At 35.1% G+C, this 22,286-nt stretch overlaps 1 protein-coding gene across 2 annotated transcripts in view; it reads right to left on the reverse strand.

The window, feature by feature from the left end:
* Col28a1 (collagen type XXVIII alpha 1 chain) overlaps positions 1 to 22,286 on the reverse strand; it is a 165,245-nt gene that overhangs the window by 91,103 nt on the left and 51,856 nt on the right. For both annotated transcript variants that reach the window (XM_071612512.1, XM_071612515.1), the window contains exons 14-18: positions 13,206 to 13,274; positions 10,449 to 10,517; positions 6,735 to 6,803; positions 3,115 to 3,183; positions 1,988 to 2,056 (exon numbers count right to left, since the gene is read on the reverse strand). In XM_071612512.1, the coding sequence (XP_071468613.1) occupies positions 1,988 to 2,056; positions 3,115 to 3,183; positions 6,735 to 6,803; positions 10,449 to 10,517; positions 13,206 to 13,274 (345 nt within the window). The remainder of the gene's footprint in view (positions 1 to 1,987; positions 2,057 to 3,114; positions 3,184 to 6,734; positions 6,804 to 10,448; positions 10,518 to 13,205; positions 13,275 to 22,286) is intronic.

The raw sequence follows: 22,286 nt of genomic DNA on the forward strand, positions 1-22,286 counted from the left end.
GGATTTAAGACCTAATTTTTTTAAAAGACACTAAAAAAATATTCAGAAACACAGGAATATCTTTATGGCTATAAGGCCAATAAATACTTTTTAAATAATAGTTTTAAAGCAGAAGTCATAAGGTGATAGAAATGTAAAACTTCCATACACTAAAAGATACTCCAAACTGGAAATGCAAGCCCCAGACTAGGAGAAGATATTTGCAACCCATCTAACAAAAGAATAACATCCAGATAAAGAACAAGGAAAAAAAAAAAAAAACCTAACCTCAAAAAAAAGAATGAATATAGCAATTTACAAAGAGAAAAGCTAGAGGTCCATTAAGCACATGAAAAACTGTTCATTTAGTAACAGGGAAAAAAACTAAAACAATGAGGTATATTTTACACATTTTGTGCTGAAGTCACTGCCTGTTGCTATTAGGAGCATCATATGGCACCCCTGTTGAACAGGACTTTGGCAAAGCAAAGTTGAAGACTTGCATACTGTGCAGTCTTCCAGTCCTACCTCTATCTTCCACAAGTGAGGGAACCTTGGACTCTAACTTATACAAAAGAGAACAATGTCAATGGAGCATGGTTGACAAAAGCAAAAAAATGAAAGGCAATTTAAATATCCATCAACAAATGGGTAAACATAGAATGAGATTTTTCACACAATAGAAGAGTATAGAGCAATAAAAATGAATTAATTGATTATAGGCATATAAAAGTACTAATAAAACACACAAGACTAAGTATAACTACATTGCAGGATATGTATAGTTTAAGAACACAAAATAGTAATATGTGGTTTATGTATAAAAACACATGTAGGAAACTAGAAAAATTTGAAGGAATGATAAACACCAAAGTCATGATAGGGGTATGTCTGGGGAGGGGAGGCAGAGCAAAGGCCCTCAGACAGGGTGGAGCCTGTGTCTCTGCTTTATCTGTAGTGCTTCTTTAAAACTGAATTCTGAGTCAACCCGGCAAAATGTTATCATTTGATGAAGCTGGGCAGTGGAATACATGTGCATTCTTTGTATTATTATGTATACTGGTGAGCATATTTGAAATATTTTCTTTTTAAAAGTGAGAGAAACTTAAGGTTGCACAACTTGTAAGTGACAAAACTGGGATTTGAATTTAGGTGGTAAGGCTTAGCCTTGCTATATTGTAGACTGCCTCTCTGGAATTAATATATAAATGACATAATGTGTATGTACATATGCCACGCACTTAGCATATTAAGTAGCACATCAATACCATACAAAACTGTAGCTATTATGCTATATTAATATGTTTTTCTTTATAATTACACATATAACATGTCAATTATTCTTAGACCCTCAACTTACATATTCTTTTCTTTTTGGTGGGAGGGTAGTACCCGGGATTGAACTCAGGGGCACTCAATCACTGAGCCACATCCCCAGCCTTATTTTGTATTTATTTAGAGACAGGGTCTCACTGAGTTGCTTAGCACCTCGCTTTTGCTGAGGCTGGATTTGAACTTGAGGTCCTCCTGCCTCAGCCTCCTGAGCCGCTGAGATTACAGGCATGCGCCACCATGCCCAGGTTACTTTACATATTCTTCTAATACCCAAATGCTTTGTAAGAATCAAGGCAATGACAATAGAACAAGGGTGAAGTGTAGTGCTCAGCATGGCTCATCAGACCTACACACTTTGAGAATGAGTTACAGAACTTGTGAAGGGTGAATCCTTTTCTTCAGTAGTATTTATTGAGTGCCTATCAGGTCCTCAAAATAATCAACAAGATAAACAAGTGAAGCCCCAAGTGAAGCATTTCTTTTGGAACGGCACTGTATAATACCAATCATCAAGCAAGCCATGCATATAATCAGAATTCTTCTATTAGTCACATTTTAAGTTGTATCAAGTTAGATAGATGGCACATGCTGATCTGTATTGCAATTGGACATAAAGGAAGGTTTAATGTTACATAACTTTCTTAATAGCATCTGAACAGCAGAGTCAACTCACCTTTGGACCTTGCGCTCCAATCCCTACTGGTCCTCTAGGGCCTGTAGGTCCTATGGGGCCTACTTCTCCCTGGTAAGGAAAGAGTACTGAAATATTGCAGCAAAATAAAAACAACATATTCCTGCCTTTGATCTCCTAAGAGTTGTCTTCTTTCAACAAAGTGAGATAAAATAGTTTCATGTGCTTAATTCATACATGTATTGCCTGGGATCCTCTAGGCTAGATGGATTTTTATCATATTTGGAACATATAAATGTGAACCGACTTAAAATATAGGGTATGTAGTATGTTCACAATTGGCTAAGAGCTCCTGTGGAGGCACCTAGAAAAGATAGGCAGTTACATTCTAGAACAACTAAAACAGACACATTGAAAGCCAAAATGATGTCTGATCAAGAGCAACATCATAACCAGAGAGAGCAACCTGAGTTTTCAATGATACGCCTTCAATAAAAACCACAAGGAAAGCAGTAGTTTTCTATGGAGCTACTTCTCATATGGACAGCTGTAGGAAGTTTACTCTCAGGTGAGAAGTCTCTTGGGAGCATTTGGTTTATTTAACCGATTAGTGATTCCTTGAAACAACATTAAAAGTAGTTAGCTAAATAATAAGTGGCATGCCTTTCCTCCAGAGATAAATAACAGTTCCAAATAAAGCGGTAACTTGATACCAATGTTCATAGAATTAGAGGTATATAAAAACACAAATAAAATGTAAGGCTAAGTATAAATATATTGCAGAATGATAAGTAATGGTTCCATTCAGCTCATTTCTGACTGTCTCCTTAACAGCACTCCTGGGGGAGTGCTTATGAGAAAACCAATTAGCCAAAACCCAGAGAGGCCTGGAACCACAGGCCACAGTCTACTGACATTACAGTTTGCGTTGCCAGAATAGGGTCTACTACCCCAAAATATCAAAGAATATAAATAAGTCTGTGTAAGTAAAACCTTCTTAAAGCATAAAGAATATATATTACAATTTATAAATTGTTAGGAATATCAGTAATATTTGGTATAAAGATCTCTGATTTCTAAGTTCACTCTATCTGTTCTCTTCCAAATAACATTGACCAGAAAACAGCAATTCTACTATAGATAAACTCTGCTGTCATTTAGAAAGTTACCTTAGAACCAGGTAAGCCTTGTCCTGGGGGTCCTTGTGGACCAGGGGGACCAGTAGGACCTTGGATTCCCTTTGAAATAAAAAATTTAAGAATGTTATTAATGAAATCAAGAAGATATTTGGGTAAGAACAGTTTCAAGTCCTCTAACGCGATGATTTAGTTCTCATTCCATAATAGATGATTTATATGACATAAATGTTTTTCAAATGGAGTGGCAAGGGCTTTTAGTTGAAACCTAGATGGGATGGCAGACTAACAGAAGAGAACAGCCTGAACCCCTAACACTGATGGAGAGTCACCAGGCCAGCTTGGAATTTTGAGTAAGAAAAGTAAAATTTCATCAAATTGTTGACCCAATTCATATTTCTGTCACATGCAAGCAAACCCTATACCCCTAACTTGGACCGATTATATTTTGAGATGTTAAATTGAAAGTTTATCTGGGCTCTAAGAAGCAACAAGCCAGGAGATGCCACACTGAAGAATGACCAGACTGATTCTCTCCCTCACACTGCAGATGTAAAAGGTGGGAGGAAGAGAGGATTTGTAAAGTTCTCCAGTAGTCTAGATTTTAAGGAGGGTTTTTTGTTGTTGTTGTTTTTTAGAAAATGGAAGGGGTTTGAGTTACTTCTTTCTTTATACTGGTCTAGAAAGAGGACTTCAGTGGATATTTCTTACTTGTATAGTTTGATTTTTGTTTTGGGGACCCAAGGGGCCAGAGTCCAACTCAAGCTTGAGAAAGCTAAGATGGCCTGTGGTAGCCAAAAGAAGCCAGGGGCCGTCTGTGGATCCAGAGTCTACCAGAGCAAAAGTCTCATGAGATGTCCCTGCAAAGAAATTGTATGCTAAGTGTGAGACAGCGTTAGCCTGGAACTATTATCAGTCTTGCCCAAGAGACATGGAAGGATAACAGAACTCCAACAGAGAAAGTCCCCAGTAAAGCAGAGGCAGAGAGGGAGGAGCAGCTGTAGGAAGGGACTCTTCATCCACACCCTAGAAGGGACAGTCAAAGAGACCCATGAAGGAGCCCCACAAGGAAGAGGTCAGCTTCACACATCTGCAAAGCTCTGAGTGCCCAAAGCCACCTGCTATAGCACCAAACAAGAAAGAGTCCTCAGGCCCTCACACCCAGCCTCCTCCCTGGCTCAGCCCCAGAGAATTGAGAAATACTCCCTCCCTACAGATGGTACCAGATAATGAAGACTAAAAGCAAAGTAACATATTGACTGAACACTTTTTGTTACAGAATTAAGAGACTGGTAACTTGCAACGACCCTACAATTTTCTATTACTTAAAAGTGATTTATTTGTTTTTTAAAGTCTATAGTCTGTTGGAAATTCTTTCAAGACAGAAAAAGAGTCTCCCACGGGGAGGGGGGGACATTAAAGGATGATTAGAGAGAAAAAAATCTGTTTTGCTTATATCCCACAAATAATGTTTATTTTATACAGTTATAATGTAATAGATGTTATACCCTTTTCTCCCTTAGATGATACCACTGCTTTTTCATTTTAAAAATACAAATACTAGTCCCTTTTTCTCTGGTTGACAAAGGTAAGCAGCCCAAACAATTTAGGGAAGTTAAGGTTGTTGCACTGTCAATATGGACTGGTTTCAAAACATAACCCTTTCTGACTTTTACAGTAGTCCACAAGTTGCATACAAATAGGACAAAAAAATTACAGGATGTACCATATGTAGATGTACATGTGTGTATGTGGTTATTTATATTCCACTTTATTTTGTAAAACATCTGAAGCTATCAAGCCTCCAAATATTTAGGGAAAATCTGGAGGTCATTTAAAAAAATTGTAAACATGATGATGGAAACAGAAGTTCACTCGTAAACAGATGAGTAGGAAAACTCATTTCTATAAGTGACATTGGAGGAAATAATAATCACAATAATTCAGTGGATAAACTTGTTAAATTAAGGATAAGAAGAAAATTGAATAACTGCATACACAGGTTAAATTTAAGTAGAATTTATGTCATTTATCTTAATGGGGTAAATAAATTCTTGTTTAAAGCAGTTTACAAAGAATACATTCCATTTGCTTTCCTATCCATTAGGGGTCAGTTCTATAAGGACATTTTTACTCAAAAATTGGTTTTTTCTCTTGGAGAAGAAAATGAAGGAAGTCAAGGAGGTTTGGGGTTGTTTGTTTGTTTGTTTGTTTGCTTGCTTTTTAAGCTGCAACAAACTCCATCAAGGACCAGCATTAAAGGAAACAGGAAGCCACAGGTGGGCGGGCTGGGATCCACTGGCCCTCTGGACAGACCCGTCTCTCTTTGAACCTCATTCTCCACCAGAGTGGTAACTCAGCATAAGACACAGGATGTGGCAGTACCATCTAGCAGCTTTCAGGACCAGAATGTGAGCCCTGATGAACCCATAAAATACACTAGAAATCCTGAGAAGGCCTGGTGGAAGAGTCAATCCAGGATCCTTCAGGAGTCAAAACACCCAAATCTTAATTATTATCTAAATATTTATTTACAGATTTATCTTGGCTTCTTCTGCGCCTTAATCCTCTTAACACAGCCAAGAGCAAGGAAATGGAAAGAGGAGTAATAGCCAACTTCACTGTTGCCTGGGATGACAAAAATATGTAATAATAATAACAAGTTAGCAGATGGTTAGAAACAAACTTACAGCTAAATGTCTAGTGAGATTTGGAATTGTCTCAAGGTTTTCTTCTTTCCTTAATACCCTCGATAAAGGAAGCAGTAGTCATGCTCTAGGCCACAGGATAATCCAAACCTTAACCATAAATTTTCATCAAACCAACTTGTCACTTTCTAACCTGGATGATAAATCTGTATTTGCTGCTGACGTTTTATTAAATGAGATATGTAGACAAATGCATATGGTAAAACTATGTGGCATGCATTTATGAGTATGTCAAAATGAACCCCACTATGACATATAACACACTATTTTAATTTTCAAAGTGTATGGTAAATAATAATAGTAAAATTACTGTTATACTATTTTCACATTATTTAGACAATTATCCAGTTTTTCCAAAAGTTATCAGATCTTAGAAGCAGAGGTCTTTCCTTTCTTCTGACCAAAAGGGGCCAGGTGACTTTTATAAAATCCTACTTGTAGTTTGCTTATATCCAGGAAGGACGCCACTTAAATAAATTGATCACTTCCAATTCTGGTCCTTATTTTAAGTTTAATACCATTTTTAGTTTGGTGTGTAGATAAGGATGGGAAGAACTCCCCTGGCATTGGGACCGAGTGGGACATAATCACAAAGTTTTGAGGGGAAATAACATACAAACTGACACGTAAGTAACTACTGCTCTCGCAAGGGGAACTAAAAATATAAAATGTTACCTCCAAACTCATACCCTGGTTAATTAGGTTTTAGTGATAAAAGTCAAAGCACCAAGAAACATAAAATTTATATTTGAGTCTTGGAAAGTTGTAAAATGAAAATGTTTCCATGAAACTCTCCTTCTACATTCATTTCTGGACTTAACATATATTTCATTGCAATTTGACTGTCAAATGTATTCATAGATATTTGCAGGATTGGCCTTCAATGAACACCAGGATTGGGCTGGAATGCTTGGTACCATGAGAATGAAAACAAGCATCAGTTACCTGTTCTCCTTGACTCCCAGTGCCCGGGATGCCCATTGGTCCTTGAGGTCCCACAGGTCCCAAATCTCCCTGTATAGAAAACGTCAGAAGTACAACAATAAATAAAACCTCCTTCTTTTATGCTTTCCAATCTGAATTTAGGCTTGATTAAAATCTATATTTACACTTCAAAAAATTCAACAAGTAAAATCATAAGACCTCATTGCTTTTGATGATCTCTAGATCAAATTTGCCAAAAGAGTCAATGACATTTTCACTATTTTGTCTAAACTGGTTGGTATGTACATGGGTTTATATTTAGAAATTATGTTTCTCACAACCAGAATTTCTGAATAGTTATCATAATAATATAAAAACTTCCTGTTAGGACCATAACATAAATATTTAAGAGTTTAAAATTCTTGGGGTATAAGAAAACTGGAATTTGAAAGATAAATTGAAGAAGATATTTTTAAATTTTTCTAAGTAACTTTCCTCTCCAAATCTTATTAAAAGAACAAAAGTAAATACTACTCATACTTTACATAATATTGAACTATATTAAACTTGTGCGAAGACACACTCTGGAATGTACTTCTTAGTATTTCAATTTTGAAATTAAGAAAAATCTAAAGTGAAGCCTACAAAATTAAAGAACCCTACCTTCTACTCCCATGAAATAAATTCTATCCTTAACAGAGCTTACAATATTAGTAAGGGAAACAGAAGACAATAAGCAAGACAAGAAGATAAATGCTACATTGAATAATGATTTAGGGGAAAAACTAATTGAGAAAATGGCGTGGCAGTAACAATTGGAAAATGAACCCAGATGGCCTCACTGATGACAAGGAATGAGCCAGGTAGAAACCTGGAGAAAGAGCATTCCAGGCAGAGCACACAGCCGGCGTAAGGATGATCCCTGTACATTTCAGAAACAGCAAGGAGACTGTATGGGTGGAGATGGGGACCATGAGGGAGAGTGGTAGGTGACACATGGCAGTGGCCAGGCAGAAGGATCAATAGGTCCTGTGAGACAATGGTACTTGTTCTTGCTCTTCTCTGAGTGGTGTAACTGGGTGACTTCACCAAGAGTTGAAAAAAAGAGAGGGTCCAAGGACTGAGTCCTTTAATCTCTCCAGTCATTAGAGGTCAGAGGAATGAACCAGAAACAGCAGTAGAGACTGAGGAGCAGCAGCCAGAGAGACCAAGCAAAGAGAGGGTTTCAAGAAGGTGAGGGAGCAAGAAAGGGTACTGATAGGTCAAGTAAAATGACAACTGAGAACTGACCACTGGGTTGAGCTACATGGGTAGGTGTGCTTATTTCAATGGCAACTATATTTAGACAACTTCAAGTCAGCGACCTTTTTCTTAAACAGTGGGATAATAATGTTTTGGGCCTGAGGACGAAAATTAGGTCTCTTTTGTAACAGATCAATGCTGCTTTGAGAGTGTGAAATCAGCCATACACAATACACAAAGCAGCAGTTGTGCTTGTGTTCCAATAATGTTGTCACAGAAAGGCAGCTTAGGCTATGTAAATATGTTTTTATGAACAAAAGTAAATGCTACTCATACTTTATATAAATAATATTGAATTATATAAAACTTGTACCAAGACACACTCTGGAACATACTTCTTAGTATATTGTCCACCTTGGTCTAAATAAATAAGGAAAATATTATGGACTCAAGTTTTGATTCAGAACCCGATTATTCTGATTCAGTACTTGATTGTTCATTATGCAAGAGTCACTGTGCTAAATGCTTTTCATGATTTTTCTCACTAATCCTCCCAATAACTCTCTATGGTGGGCATCACCATTTTCCAAATGACCTTAAGTAATTTGCTCCAGGTCACATACCTATTAAGTAGCAGACATGAGATTCAAATCTACACTCTGTCTCACTCCTCAACCCAACTCATAACCACTATTCTGCATGTATTCAATAAACACATAAAAATTATATCCTTTTGTACAGTTTTTTTTTACAATTAAAGTCTGTGTCATAACTAATTTTTTGTTTTGTTGCAAATATATGCATTTGTGAGCCCTCATCATAGGGTGTTTATGTTATCGCTTGAATCACACCAAAGTCTTTGAATCTAATGCTACACCTAAAAGAGTAGGAGAGGAAGAGAGGGGGAAAGGAAAGAGAAGACAGTATTGATTTAGGAAGGGGATAGCAAATAAAAGCTTTTTATGCAGAGCGTTTTCTTTGCATGAGCTCCAGATGTAAAAACACAAATGCCATGTCACAACAACCCTTGAAAAAGTTAATTTACTGAACTCACAAAACAATGGTTCTGTTGTATTCAGTTCCCACTGCCCCCAAAGAAAAAAGAACATCTTACATATTTTGGAAGTATTTTGGAACTGCAGTTACAACCAGAGCTGAGCTCTTTGAAGCAAGAAAGAAATTTATATGATCCATTACTTATCATTATCTCTGCTATTCAAATACAGACAACCAGAAGAAATAACTACCAGAAAATAAAAGGAATAAGTCATTTCAAGATTGAGGATAATCATGAGTATCAGTTATTACTCTAATTTAATAAATAATATAATGTGTGCTTAACGGTTGGCATATAAATGACTCCAAATTGATATGAGGTCTCTGGTTTTTGCACATATCTTCTGTCTCCTCCCCTTGACAACTTTCACTTCACATTGCTTTTTAGAATCTGAGCAGCTTGCAGTAACTTCTGTCACCAGCCTCACCGCCCGCTTCTAATCAGGGTCATGATCTTCAGATATTTTAAAGAAAATGAGTAACTAATGCTAAAGAGTAAAGCAACGTCTGATGGCCTGGAGCTGACCTGACCCTGGCAGCTGGGCTGCAGTGCTGAACATAAACAAGTTCATCAAAGCGACAGACCAAGACAAAAGCAAGACTACTCAGTACTCATGTCTGAGCACAGACAAAACCACAAACACTGTCCAAATCCCTAGAAATGGCCAAACATCCTCCTGCTCTGGCTGAAATGAGTTGCTGCTACTTCTTTGACTATTACATCTCAACCTAACACCATTTTTCCCAATTTCTAGATGAGACTCGTTAAAATACTCAACCTTAAAATTATTCCCACTTTCTGGTAGCATCCAACGCAAAGCAACCTATGCTGTCTTGAAAGCTCCCAAAAGTCACCCAACACAAACCCAAGTTCTATAAAAAATCTCTTCTTCTTCCTTCCTAGTTGCAGTTGGTCGCCCAGGGTTTATGGTCTCCATGTTGCAATGAGTCAGTAAACCTTTGTTTAACTAAAGGTGGACTCCTATTGTTTCTTGCTGTAGGGTATCAACACTAGTTTTCTTAAATGAGTTCTATTATTTTAACTTCATTTTAAGGTAAATATTTTTGAATGAATGCCTGAAGGTAGAGATGGACTGTAATGAGGCCAAAGTGTTTTTAACAACTATTTTCTATTACACTAAGGACAGGTGTTTTTTTTTGCTAATGTCTGTCTTCAAAGATGCTTTGCTGATGACTGAAGTCACAGAAAGTTAGAAACCAAATAAGTAACACATTACTCTAAATAATGGGACTTCCCAGATCATAATTCATCCAATATAATAAATATACCTTGCATAGACAAGATTTATAATTAATTGGATACCTATGTGTCATGATTGTCATGTTATATTTGGTTTTAAAGTGTACACTCATTAAAAGCAATGACAAAAATAATTTTACTGGCATTGTTTCCATTATACACCTTGTATACAGTACCTTGTCCCCTTTGATTGACAGGCCTTGTAACCCTTGTGGGCCAATTGGTCCTTCAGAACCCTTTTCACCCTGAAAGTGCATAGAAGGGTTATCAGCGCATTGATAAAAATTATTTAAAAGATTTACATTAAAGTTACTATGAATTATACTTCAAATTGATTTTTTCAATCAAGTATCCAAATTCACTGCCCACTGACTCTAAGATTTGCAACTTGTAAAAAAAATTAGTCATATCATTTTCACAGGAAGGAGTCTGTCCCAGCAGAATACATATATAGCATTGCTGAAATTGGAAAAGAGCTCAATTTCCAATCTCAATAGAAATACTGAAACCAGGAACCTAATCAATAAATCATGTAGTACAACTACCTGGATCAAGCCTCCTGTTCCTTAACATGGCTACAATTGGATCCATGGTACAAGAAAATTTGTCTCTCATATATGTGAACCAACACTCGCAAGATTGGATTACTTATTAAATGTTTTATATCTGAACTTACAGAGACATTCATTGAAAATCTAGGTTTAGAAGGCTTCATGGAAAACCTTGTATTTGCTTCTATGATCAAATGATCTCTGTGAACAGCTGTTCTTACTATATCTATGAAGTCATAGCACGTCATGCCTTTGTTATAAAAAATAAACCATGTCAATCAGAAACAACATTCATTTAATAAATTCATTAGAACCAAGAATAAAATCAAAGAACATTTTTAAGAAACCTAAGAAAAAGGAAAATATAGCTATATCTTTCTATCCATAATTTATTCACTTACTCGCTACAAATTAACCACAATCTGACTGAGTCAACAGGTCTGCCAGGCTGGGGAATGAAGTGCTCTGACTGGTGGGTTCTTCTGATCATTACCACAGAGCTAAGTTCCATGTACTTGACCCTAATGAAACACTGAAAACCATGTGTTCTTTCCTTATTGAAACAGAGGCCAATGCAGAGCCTGGGGTTATTATAAAGAGTATATCATCACATTATACTTCATTTAACATAAAAGTATGTTGAACATGTCACTAAGGCATTCCCTGGAATATACTTCTTAGTGTTTCACATATTTATTTATTTATTTATTTATTTATTTATTTATTTTTGTTGTTGTTGTTGTTTTGAGGTTTGTGGGGGTTTTGTTTTGTTTTTGTACTAGAGATTGAACTCAGGGCCACTTGACCACTGAGCCACATCCCCAACCCTATTTTGCATTTTATTTAGAGATAAGAGTCTCACTGAGTTGCTTAACACCTTGCTTTTTGCTGAGGCTGGCTTTGAATTTGTGATCCTCCTGTCTAAGTCTCCTGAGGCACTGGGATTACAGGTGTTCAGCACCACACCCAGCCCTCATTTGTTTCTTTATCTTTAACACAAACACACAGAGATTATAAAGATAAATAATTTTCACAATTTGAATTTTCCGGATTGTTTGGGCTGCACATAAAAAAAGACATTTGTGATGTGCCAAAACTTTAATGAAACTATGTATCATAAAACTTTCTAAAATGTAGTTCTAAGTCTTTGACCTGTTTTCTAAGAATGATACTTTAGTTATGAAATATCATATTTATCCAAAATATTACTAACATTATTGTGGCAACTTTAATGTCTTAACAAGGTCCTCTTCAAAATTCAGCTCACAACATAGTATGAATTATTTGTTACAGCAATTGCTTTTCCTCTTTTGAGATTTGGGTTTCTCAGAGACAACTGAGTATTGATCATAATGAAAGAATCTGAGAATGAGATACAATTTTAGAGTATGAGGCCATATTGAGAAGGTCAGAACTGAATGACCTGACAGAATAACTTGTGCAGGGTCTGAGAAATCAGCATATGGTTCTCTGGGCTGTGTGGATGTGTGTCTACGTGGGGGGTGGGGAAGACTTTAGAAATGAAGAAAGAACCCAGAAATGCATTATTGTTTGCTGTGAAATTTTTTTAATAGTGCCCAACGTATTTTGGAGAACCATTTCCTATGTGGTGTTTGGCAGATGTGTTATAGATATGGGTAAACCACCTAGACAACAGGACAGCAAACTACAGCCCACTGGCCAAATCCCATAGCCAGCTTTTTGTAAACACAGTTTTGTTGGAGCAGCCAGATTCATTCATCGATACGTTTTTATGGCTATTTCCATGCAGCAACAGCACAGTTGAGTCATTGCAACAGATACCATATGGCTTACAAAGCCTAAAATATTTGCTATCCAGCCCTTTACAGAAGTTTGACATGCCCTGGTGCAGAGGAACTTGAGCTCCAAGAATTATATGTGGGAAGCAGTAGGAAAGTTTGAATTCATAAGAGTTGGTCTGTGTGGTAAAAAAAAATCAGTTTTCTTATGATATTGATGGCAGTATAAATTGATGTATTAGATTTTGTATCCTATCTGTGTTTCATAAAACAAAGCTGTGAGCAGTGTTGCCATAGCTACACTGAATAACTTGACTTCTGGGCATCAATATGCTATTTATCACTGGAGCGTTAATGACTGCAAACTGAGAGTTTCTAATTTCATATGTGGTAATTACATGAAATAGAAATCTGTTGATGACTTATTTTATAATTAAATATTTCACCATACTTTTACATTAAAAGAAAATTGACAAATTCCTTCACACAATACGGTGCAAATAGTCAGGAAATACTTAACTTCTAATAATCTGTGTTTTTAAAAATTTGTGATTCATGACTATGCAGGACAAAGTGCTATGGGTTTTTTTTTTTTTTTCCCTAGTTCAGAGGCTTTTATTACCTTAGGTCCTGGAAATCCTTCTCCAGGTAAGCCCCTCTCTCCTGGTGCTCCCTCAGGACCACGGGGACCCTGGTTAGGGTAGGAGGGAATGAGGAGCAGGTGAGAGAGCAAGAAAGAAAGGCAGAAAGAGAAAGGGAAGAAGAGGGAAGAAAGAGAATAGTTATATTTCAGTTCACAAGGATATGGCGGAGATATAGTCCTCCTAAGTTTTTCCTGAGTGTCCTTCTAGTAATCTCCCAAAGTATTTTGGAAAACCATTTACATTGATCAGCAGAATTGTAGAGTTGTAAAGAAGAAATTCACATTGTATTCAAATACTTATTCTGTTTGATTGGCATAAGCACTTCTAGTATCCTCAAATTAGAGGAAAATTGAAATTAAGTGATGCTTCAGAATAAGGATTAGGAAATAAACCCTATGAGGAAAGGCTAAAAATTCAAGACTATGTGATCTGGAGAAGGATGCAGTGTTATTTTAAAATTTGGTTAAGTTTTAAGGGAGCCCAGTGAAGAAATCACTGCACAGCTGTTGCAAAGCATTGGATACTACTTACATGTGTTTTGATTTCTGTCCTGATATACTTGGACTAAAACTTGAATTATTTCAGGAACCCATTGACTCCACTGGCAGTTCTATGCATAAGCTGATATCTTGATAGATCAATGAAGGGAAACATGGTTTTCCATGTTGATGATTAAAATTAAGTCTGGATAACTATTGCTCAGAAGAGGAGCACTTCTAAAGGCACTAGAAGAGGAGAGGACTTCTCGGTCCTAGGCTTTGAAATGGACTGGCAGAAAACACCCTAATTGGAAAACATAAAACACTAGCAAGATTTTCATTTAAACTAGAAAAAAAAATTAAACTATGAATTTTCCCCTTTTCTTCTTGTCCAAAAGGTTAAAAAGAAAGAAATGTAAAGGAACTAACAACAAACCTCTTAAAAGCAAAAACTTGAGAATTTCCTCTAATGATCTTCAGATGATTCAGATTAGCTAACTAGGGAAGTCCTGGAACAGTCTAATAAATTTCCCTCAAGGCCCAAAGCCAGCACACTGCAGGCTGCAAGGTCGTTGGGCTCTAGGTACACTAATCCAGGATTACCTAAGAGATGCATTAGACTGGTGGCAGAACAAGGGTGCAGCATTATGTTCAGCAGTAGCAGACCCATTATGAATTTGTATTTAAGAAAGAAAACTAACTGTATCCCAGCGTTTAACTTCTTTGTGCTTTGCCCTAATATTGCATATTTTTAAAGACAGTCTTTTTTTTATTATTCAGTAAAGACTTTAATTAAAAGAAAAAGCTAACATCTAATTGAATTTAAATTATAATGCTTGTGACCTTTAACAATCCAAAATCTTAATCAAAGCACTAATATCCATGACAGCTTACTCTAATGGTAGAGCAGTCAGCTAGGGAGGAAATAAAAAGGAGCATGAAACTGGATTGCAAACTAAACTGAAAAGTGCCAAGTAAAAATCATACACGTTCTCAAAGAACAGCAAATTTTTCTTCTTCCCTAATGATAGGACTAATTAAAATGAAACCTATTATATTAAACATAGTAAAGTCTTTTTCCCAGCTCAGTTTTTTTTTTTTTCATTCATTCAACAAATACTTACCAAACACCCAAGAAGTGGAAGGAATTGTACTAGGAATAGCAGACAGATCTCCTTGTCTCATGGAATTTAGTCTTGCATGCTAGTTAAAAGGAGATTTTGGTGTCTTTTAAACCAAGGTTCAAGTCTGACTTTTGCTATATATTAGCAATGTCACCTTGATCAGATAATTCAATCTCTCCAAAGCTCAGCATCATCTTCAGAATGATGATGACAGTACTACCTCAGCCACTAGTATTATTGTAAAGATTCAGAGACATTTAGAGCTCTTACATATGACTGCATGCCTGCTGCAATTATCAAACCTAATTTTACTTCAGCTCCACCATTGTTACAAATTTCCTTTGTGGAGTGTTTAGAAATAAGGAAATCTCAGAGGTTGGTCTACATTAGGCAAAGTGGTGACAGGCATTTATTCTGGCTGCACAGAATAAATGAATTTTCTTCCCTCCTCCTCTGCACTTGTAGAATACAGCAATGAAAGTGAAAGTAATGGAGGAGTTAAGGAATCATGTGTTGAGAATGGAGTTAAGTCTGTTAAGTCTGTTGAGAATGGAGTTAAGGCTCCTGGGCCAGCACTTAGGGGAATTAAAAAATCAGTGATCCAAGGTTTAATTACTGTGAAGTGTCAGAGAAATATTCCATACCATCAGTATGTTCTCAAGTTTTCCAGTTAAAGAGTCAGGATAGAAGATGATTATTAACCAGAGAAGAGAAGTAGCAGGTACTTGAGTTAGATGAACCATACTTTTAATTTAGTAGTCAGGAAAGACCAGAGGATAATTTTTTAAAAATATTTTTATTGACAGATAATAATTGTATGTCATTTAAAAAAGAATAAATGCTTCTATAAAAATGTCAGTGTCCTTTTCAAAGCCATGAGAACCAGTTAGAACTATGGCATATTTGTTTGTTTTTAACAAACATCTCTAAAATATATTTATTTATATATTTTTATAAATATATATAATCATTATATATTTACTTATATAATGATTATATCTATTATATAATATATTTTAACATATCATTAGATATAATAGATTAATATTTAATTATTAGAGATATATATTAGTTATATAATTAGGTTCCTCCATTTATACTTTAATCCCAATTACCAGTTAACACAGTCTAATCAGTGAAATGCTTTATTGAAACATTAGCAATGAAATTAAAATGATTGTGCATTATATTTATCTTATTACTTTCCTTAATAATATCAACAGTGTTAATAACCTTAAAAATGGTTTCAGACTACTTGCAAGCGTTAAAGATAAATATGTGAAATAATAATAAAAATTGCCCATTATATTCAAACAGTGTCATCTACTTTATTTTTAACTTCAAAGTAATTAGAGTTATACTTCAGGGGATATCTTTTTTCCCCTGAGAGTACTCTGAATGACCTTGCATAAAAAGCAGATCACTTTGAGAGTCTCAGTTGATTTACTTTTTATAAATCACTATGCTTATCATATCAGCACAAAACAAGTGATACACAAAAATGATAGCTAACTATTCAAAGGCAGGCATTAGAGTGAGAATATTAATTCCATCTATTGGTAGATTTACATTACTGCCGCATTGGCGAGAGTAGCCCTAGACCTGAAATTATTTGAAATGATTGGCGCAAAGAAACAAAGTAAAGGATTTTCAGCAGAATCTCTGTCAATCCTCAGGTAAGTCTTTATGTCACTTCTAAATTATTAAAAAACTCACTTCGTTGATTTTTTTTATTATGACATTTTTGTTGCAATAGTCTGACACTTTATTTGGGATTCTTCTCATCTTTGTTAGTATTTTGTTTCCAAATAAGTCAGAACTTCACAGCATCACTCTCATTGGTGTAATTGTGGCTTAGAAAACAAGCCAACAAACAAGAATTTCCTATTCTGAGAATATTGTGAAAACTCTCGCTCCAGACAGAAAGATAAGGAATATGATTTTTTTTTTCCAAAATGAATTATAAAGATATACCTGAGCCCAGAGAAAATAAAGTAGGGCTCAACAATAGAGATGAAAACTGTGTATGCATCTAAGATGCTGCTGTGGCTGTGCTGGGTAGGGGGAAAAAAAAAAAAAAACATTTGTGGGGTAGAAAGAAGTCAAGGAAGCCTAGAGAAAAAAATAGTAGCAGAGACTTTGGCTCACCCAATGGAAAATGAGGAGCAAATCAGTGCTGACATCCCACAAAAAGTGAAGACCTTCAAAGTTGTGAAACTTCAATGAAAAGGACATTAGCAAATAGTCATTTACATTGACACAGGGGTGTGGGCAACAAGAATTGTGTCTGCCTTGGCGAGGCCTCTGAAAGACTAGAAAGTCCCAAACTAGACTTGTGCTGTGTTTGGGTTCGAAACTTCTATTGACACCACCTAGGCAGTCTCTGAACACTTCTGTCAACGCTTTATCATCAAGAAAACTCCTGGACTTCCTAAAAGGTGCAAACACAAACTCCTCTCAAACACCCTTCACACAGGACACTTGGAGTTTTCACAACTAAAGTCCTACTGAAAATCAGTTCAGATTCCAAAGTTCAGAACATAATAGAAAATAATTCACAATGAATAAAAGTGAACCAAGATAACATAAAATCCCCCCAAACTGACAAATAATAGGAGACAAAATGTATACTTTAGGGCTGGGGATTGGGGCTTGGGGCTCAGTGGTAGAGTGCTTGCCTAGCACGTGTGAGGCACTGGGTTCAATCCCCAGCACCACATATAAATAAACAAATAAACTAAAGTATTGTGTCCATCTACAACTAAAAAAATTTTTTAAATGTGTACTTTAATGCTTAATGTCTTAAAAAGAGTAAAAAACACAAGAATCAGAGTCTAGTGTGGTAAAAAGGATGGATGGATAGTTAGTTAGATAGATAGATAGATAGATAGATAGATAGATAGATAGATAGATACATAGATGATAGATTTTGAAAATACTCATTAAACTAAAAATTTAATGGATGAGTTAAGACATTTTATAACCTGAATAACCTAATGAAGTTAAATTTATACATTACAAGTTACATTTAAAGAAATTACCCAAAATGCTTCCAAATGTCCAATAGGATTTCAAAATAAATAGAACGAGGGCAGGGTGAGCATTTGAAGAGACAGCTAAGAAATTTAAAAATTGTCAAATCCTCAGATTCATAGAACAGTGCATCTAAAGTCATAAAATTGTAAATTTATCCATATTTACATGTATCATAATGACTTTAAGAAAAAATATTAATAAGAAAAATTACAAAAGCAGCCTAAGATAAAAGGCAAATTACTAAGAAATTATAAACGAACTGCAAACAAATCAACAGGAACCACTGTTGTTAGTAGACAGTGGAATTAGTACACAACTAAGATTTTCACACCAGCTAAACTATATCATTAAAAAAAAAAAAGAATGACATTTCAGCTAAAAACCGAAAGAGTTTACACATAATCTGATTGGAAACAACTAAGAAATATATTCCTTAAAAAAAAAAGAAAAGAGGGAAACTGATAAACTATGTTGAGCCAAAAAATTGGCAAATATGTGGGTAAAACTAAATTAAATACTGATAAAAAATAATAAGTTAGATGGGATAAAATAAGGTAGATCAAAGCTAACAGAAAATAATACTTTGAAGGTAGAAGAGATGATTGGAGTAAAATCCTTCTGTGGTCAGTGTGTTTTCAGGAATGGGTAGTACTACTGATGACATTTCAAACTTGCTAATTTATAATACATGACAAAGTCCAGAGACCACTTAAGAAATAACAAATATACATACCTATGTAGTCATATACATACCATGTAACTTCATACATATATGTGTATATTCTTAATAAATATTTGATATTTTTGCCATTTCCTAATTAGATCTTTGTTTTATCAATGAGTTTTGAGTGTTCTTGGTATGTTCGAGATACAAATCCTTTGCCACATATGTGGTTTGCTAATATCTTCTCCCAGTAAGTAGCTTGTCTTTTTAGCCTGTTAACAATCTTTAACAGAAAAAAAAAATATTTTCCATTTTGATGAAGTCCAGTTAATCTACCTTTTTCTTTTTTGAATCATGTTTTTGGTGACATGTCTAAGAAATCTTTATCAAGCACTGAGTCCCAAAGATTTTTTCCCTACGTTTTATTTGTAAAGTTTGATAGTTTTTACATTGTATATTTAAATGCATTGCGTATTTAAATACTTTGAGTAAATTTTTGTATAAGATGTGAGACTTAACTTGAGGTGGTTTGGATTTTGTTTTGTTTCCTCATAGATATTCAATTTCTCCAGCACTGTTTGTTGAAAAGACTATGCTACTCCATTGGATCAGTTTTGCACTTTTTTTATCAAATAATCAGTTGACTATACTTATGTGGGTTCATATCTGGGTTCTGTATTCTATTCCATTGATCATTATCTATATTCTGTCAATACCACACATTCTTGATTACTGTAGCTAAATATTAAGTCTTAATCCAAGAAGTGTGATTTCTTCAAGTGTATTCTTTCTCAAAATTGTTTTAGCTATTCTAGCTCTTTTGTCTTTGCATGTAAATTTTAATTATCCTATTCATATCTACAAAAAATCTTGGTGGTATAATGAAAAGACTTCCATTAAACCTTTAGAAAGAATGTACATCTTTATGATGTTTAATCTTTCCATCTATGAAAATGGCATGTCTTCTCAATTTATTAAATAGTCTTTAATTTCTTTCACCAATGTTTTGTAGTCTTATACAAATTGTATACTTTTTTAGTGGGGAAAGTACCAGTGTTTGAACTCAGGGGCACTTGACCACAGAGCCACATCCCCAGCCCTATTTTGTATTTTGTTTAGAGACAGGGTCTCACTGAGTTGCCTAGCACCTCACTTTTGCTAAGGCTGGCTTTGAACTTGAGATCCTCCTGCCTCAGCCTTCTGAGCTGCTAGGATCACAGGCATAAGCCACAGTAACTGGTGTGTGTGTGTGTGTGTGTGTGTGTGTGTGTGTATATATATATATATATATATATATATATATATATATTCAAGTATTTCTCTTTTATAGCAATCATAAATCATATGGTATTTTTGATACCCTGATAACACAGTTTATTAGCAAAAATAAAACAAAACACAAATACTTCTAAAGGTACAAATAATAGATTATTGAAACCCTCAGATTCTTTAATAAATAGACCACAGGTATATTTATTACATTATTACTATGTGTTTAGATGATCAGCTAAACACTGATGTTGACATTATGTTCCCAGTTTTTCATCAATGAGACATATTGAAAAAGATAAAATTTCTTTTTACAGCATATATAAATATGCCCAACATCTTTTACATAGAAAACCACATGAAATTAAACTTATTCTGGCATGTTTCCACATCTTTAAATAATCTACAAAATATTCTCCAGAAATTGTGTTTAAAACCTATTAGCCCACTTTTAATTGGGCTACTTAAAGAACATAATGTCTTACCTACTTCTTTTCAAATATTTGGTATAAGGAAGTGTCATAATGCAGATTCAAGCATCTTTGCAGCAATTAAGTCAGCTCTGAACTACTGATTCAACTTGTTGCTATTTCAATAACAATGATAATGATTACCATACCTTAGGGAAGTTAGAAGACAATTATATTTATCATTTTTAATTTTTATTAGTACATATTAATTATTCAGAACAATGGATTTCATTGTGGTACCTCTGCACATGCAAATAACATATTCTGATTGTATCCAGCCCCCATTGCCCAATCTTGCCCTCTTCTCATCCCTCAACTTGGTTCCTTTCTTCTTTTCTAATAGTCTCCCTACTGCTTATATGCCATCTTTTTTCCCTAAAGTCCATGTGCAGGAGAAAACGTTTCTTTGTCTCTTCATCCAATGGACATGTAGGCTGATTCCATAACTTGGCTATTTGGAATTATGCCACAGTAAACATGGGTATGCAGGTTTTTCTATATATGTTGACTTTAATTCCTTTGGTTATATCCCAAAAGGTGGTATGACTGGATCATACAGTAGTCCTATATATAGTTTTTTGAGGAAGCTCAATGCTGATTTTCATATGGGTGTACTAATTTACATCCCCACAAATGGTGTATGAGGGTTCCTTTCCCCCTGTATCCTCTCTAGTATTTATTGTTTTTTGTATTTGTTGTTGTTGTATTCTTGCTGATTGCCATGCTGACTGGAGTGAGATGGAATCTCAATGTAGTTCTGATTTGCATTTCTCTAATGACTAAAGATGTTGAATACTTTTTATATATTTATTGGCCATTCATAAGTATTCTTTTGAGAAGTGTCTCTCCAATTCATTTGCCCATTTATTGATTAGGTTGTTTGTTTCTTCAGTGTGAAGGGTTTTTTTAGTTCTTTATGTATTCTGGATGTTAATCCTCTCCCAAAGAGTAGCTGGAAAAGATTTTCTCCCATCCTATACGCTGTCTCTTCACACTGTTGTTTCCTTTGGTATGCAGAAACTTTTTAATTTGATGCCTTCCCACTTGCCGAATCTCACTATTATTCCCTGAGCTATTGGAGTCTTATTCAGGAAGTTGTTGTTGACTGTGCCTGTGTCTTGAAGTGGTTCCCCCATGTTTTGTCCTAGCAATTTCAAAGTTTCAGGTCTTACATTTACATCTTTGACCCATTTTGAGTTGATTTTTTATACAGGGTGAGCTTCAATTCTTTACATATGAATATCTAGCTTTCCTAGCACCATTTTCTTCTCTCCAATGCATGTTTTTTGGCACCTTTTTGGCAAGAATCAAATGGCTATAGCTTTGTAGGTTTGTCTCTATCCTCTTTTCTATTCCACTTGTCTATGTGTATATTACAACAGATACCACTGAAATCCAAAGGATCATTAAAGACTATTTTGAAAACTTATACATACAATCTGCCAAAATTGAGTCAAAAGGATATAAAACCTAAACAGATCAATAACAAGCAATGAAACTGAAGCAGTAATAAAAAGTTTCCCATCACAGAAAAGCTCAGGAGCAAATATATCCACTGCTGAATTTTACCAGATCTTTAAAGAAGAACCAATATAAATGTTCCTCAAATTAGTCCATGAAATGGAAAGCGAAGTAATGCTTCCAAACTCATTCTACAAAGCAAGTATCACTCTCATACCCAAATCAGATAAGAACACACACACACACACACACACACACAAAACAAAACTGCAGACTAATATCCTTGATGAACCTAGATGCAAAAATCCTCAATAAAATACTTTTCAACCAAATTCAACATTAAAAAGATTATGCAGCATGATTAGTTTTTAGTTACTAAATATGATATTAGCTGAAAGTTTTATAGCAGTTGGGGATATTCCTCTTTATCCTCAGTTTTCTGAGAGGTGTTGTCAAAGTTTTATTAGGGTCTTGGAGGGATTTAATTTTGTCAGATGCTTTTTGATTTCTTTGGATATGATTATGAGATTTTTTCTCTAGTGAATTAATATGATAT

Source organism: Marmota flaviventris, chromosome 1 (genome assembly GCF_047511675.1).
Source record: "Marmota flaviventris isolate mMarFla1 chromosome 1, mMarFla1.hap1, whole genome shotgun sequence".
NCBI classification, from domain to species: domain Eukaryota; kingdom Metazoa; phylum Chordata; class Mammalia; order Rodentia; family Sciuridae; genus Marmota; species Marmota flaviventris.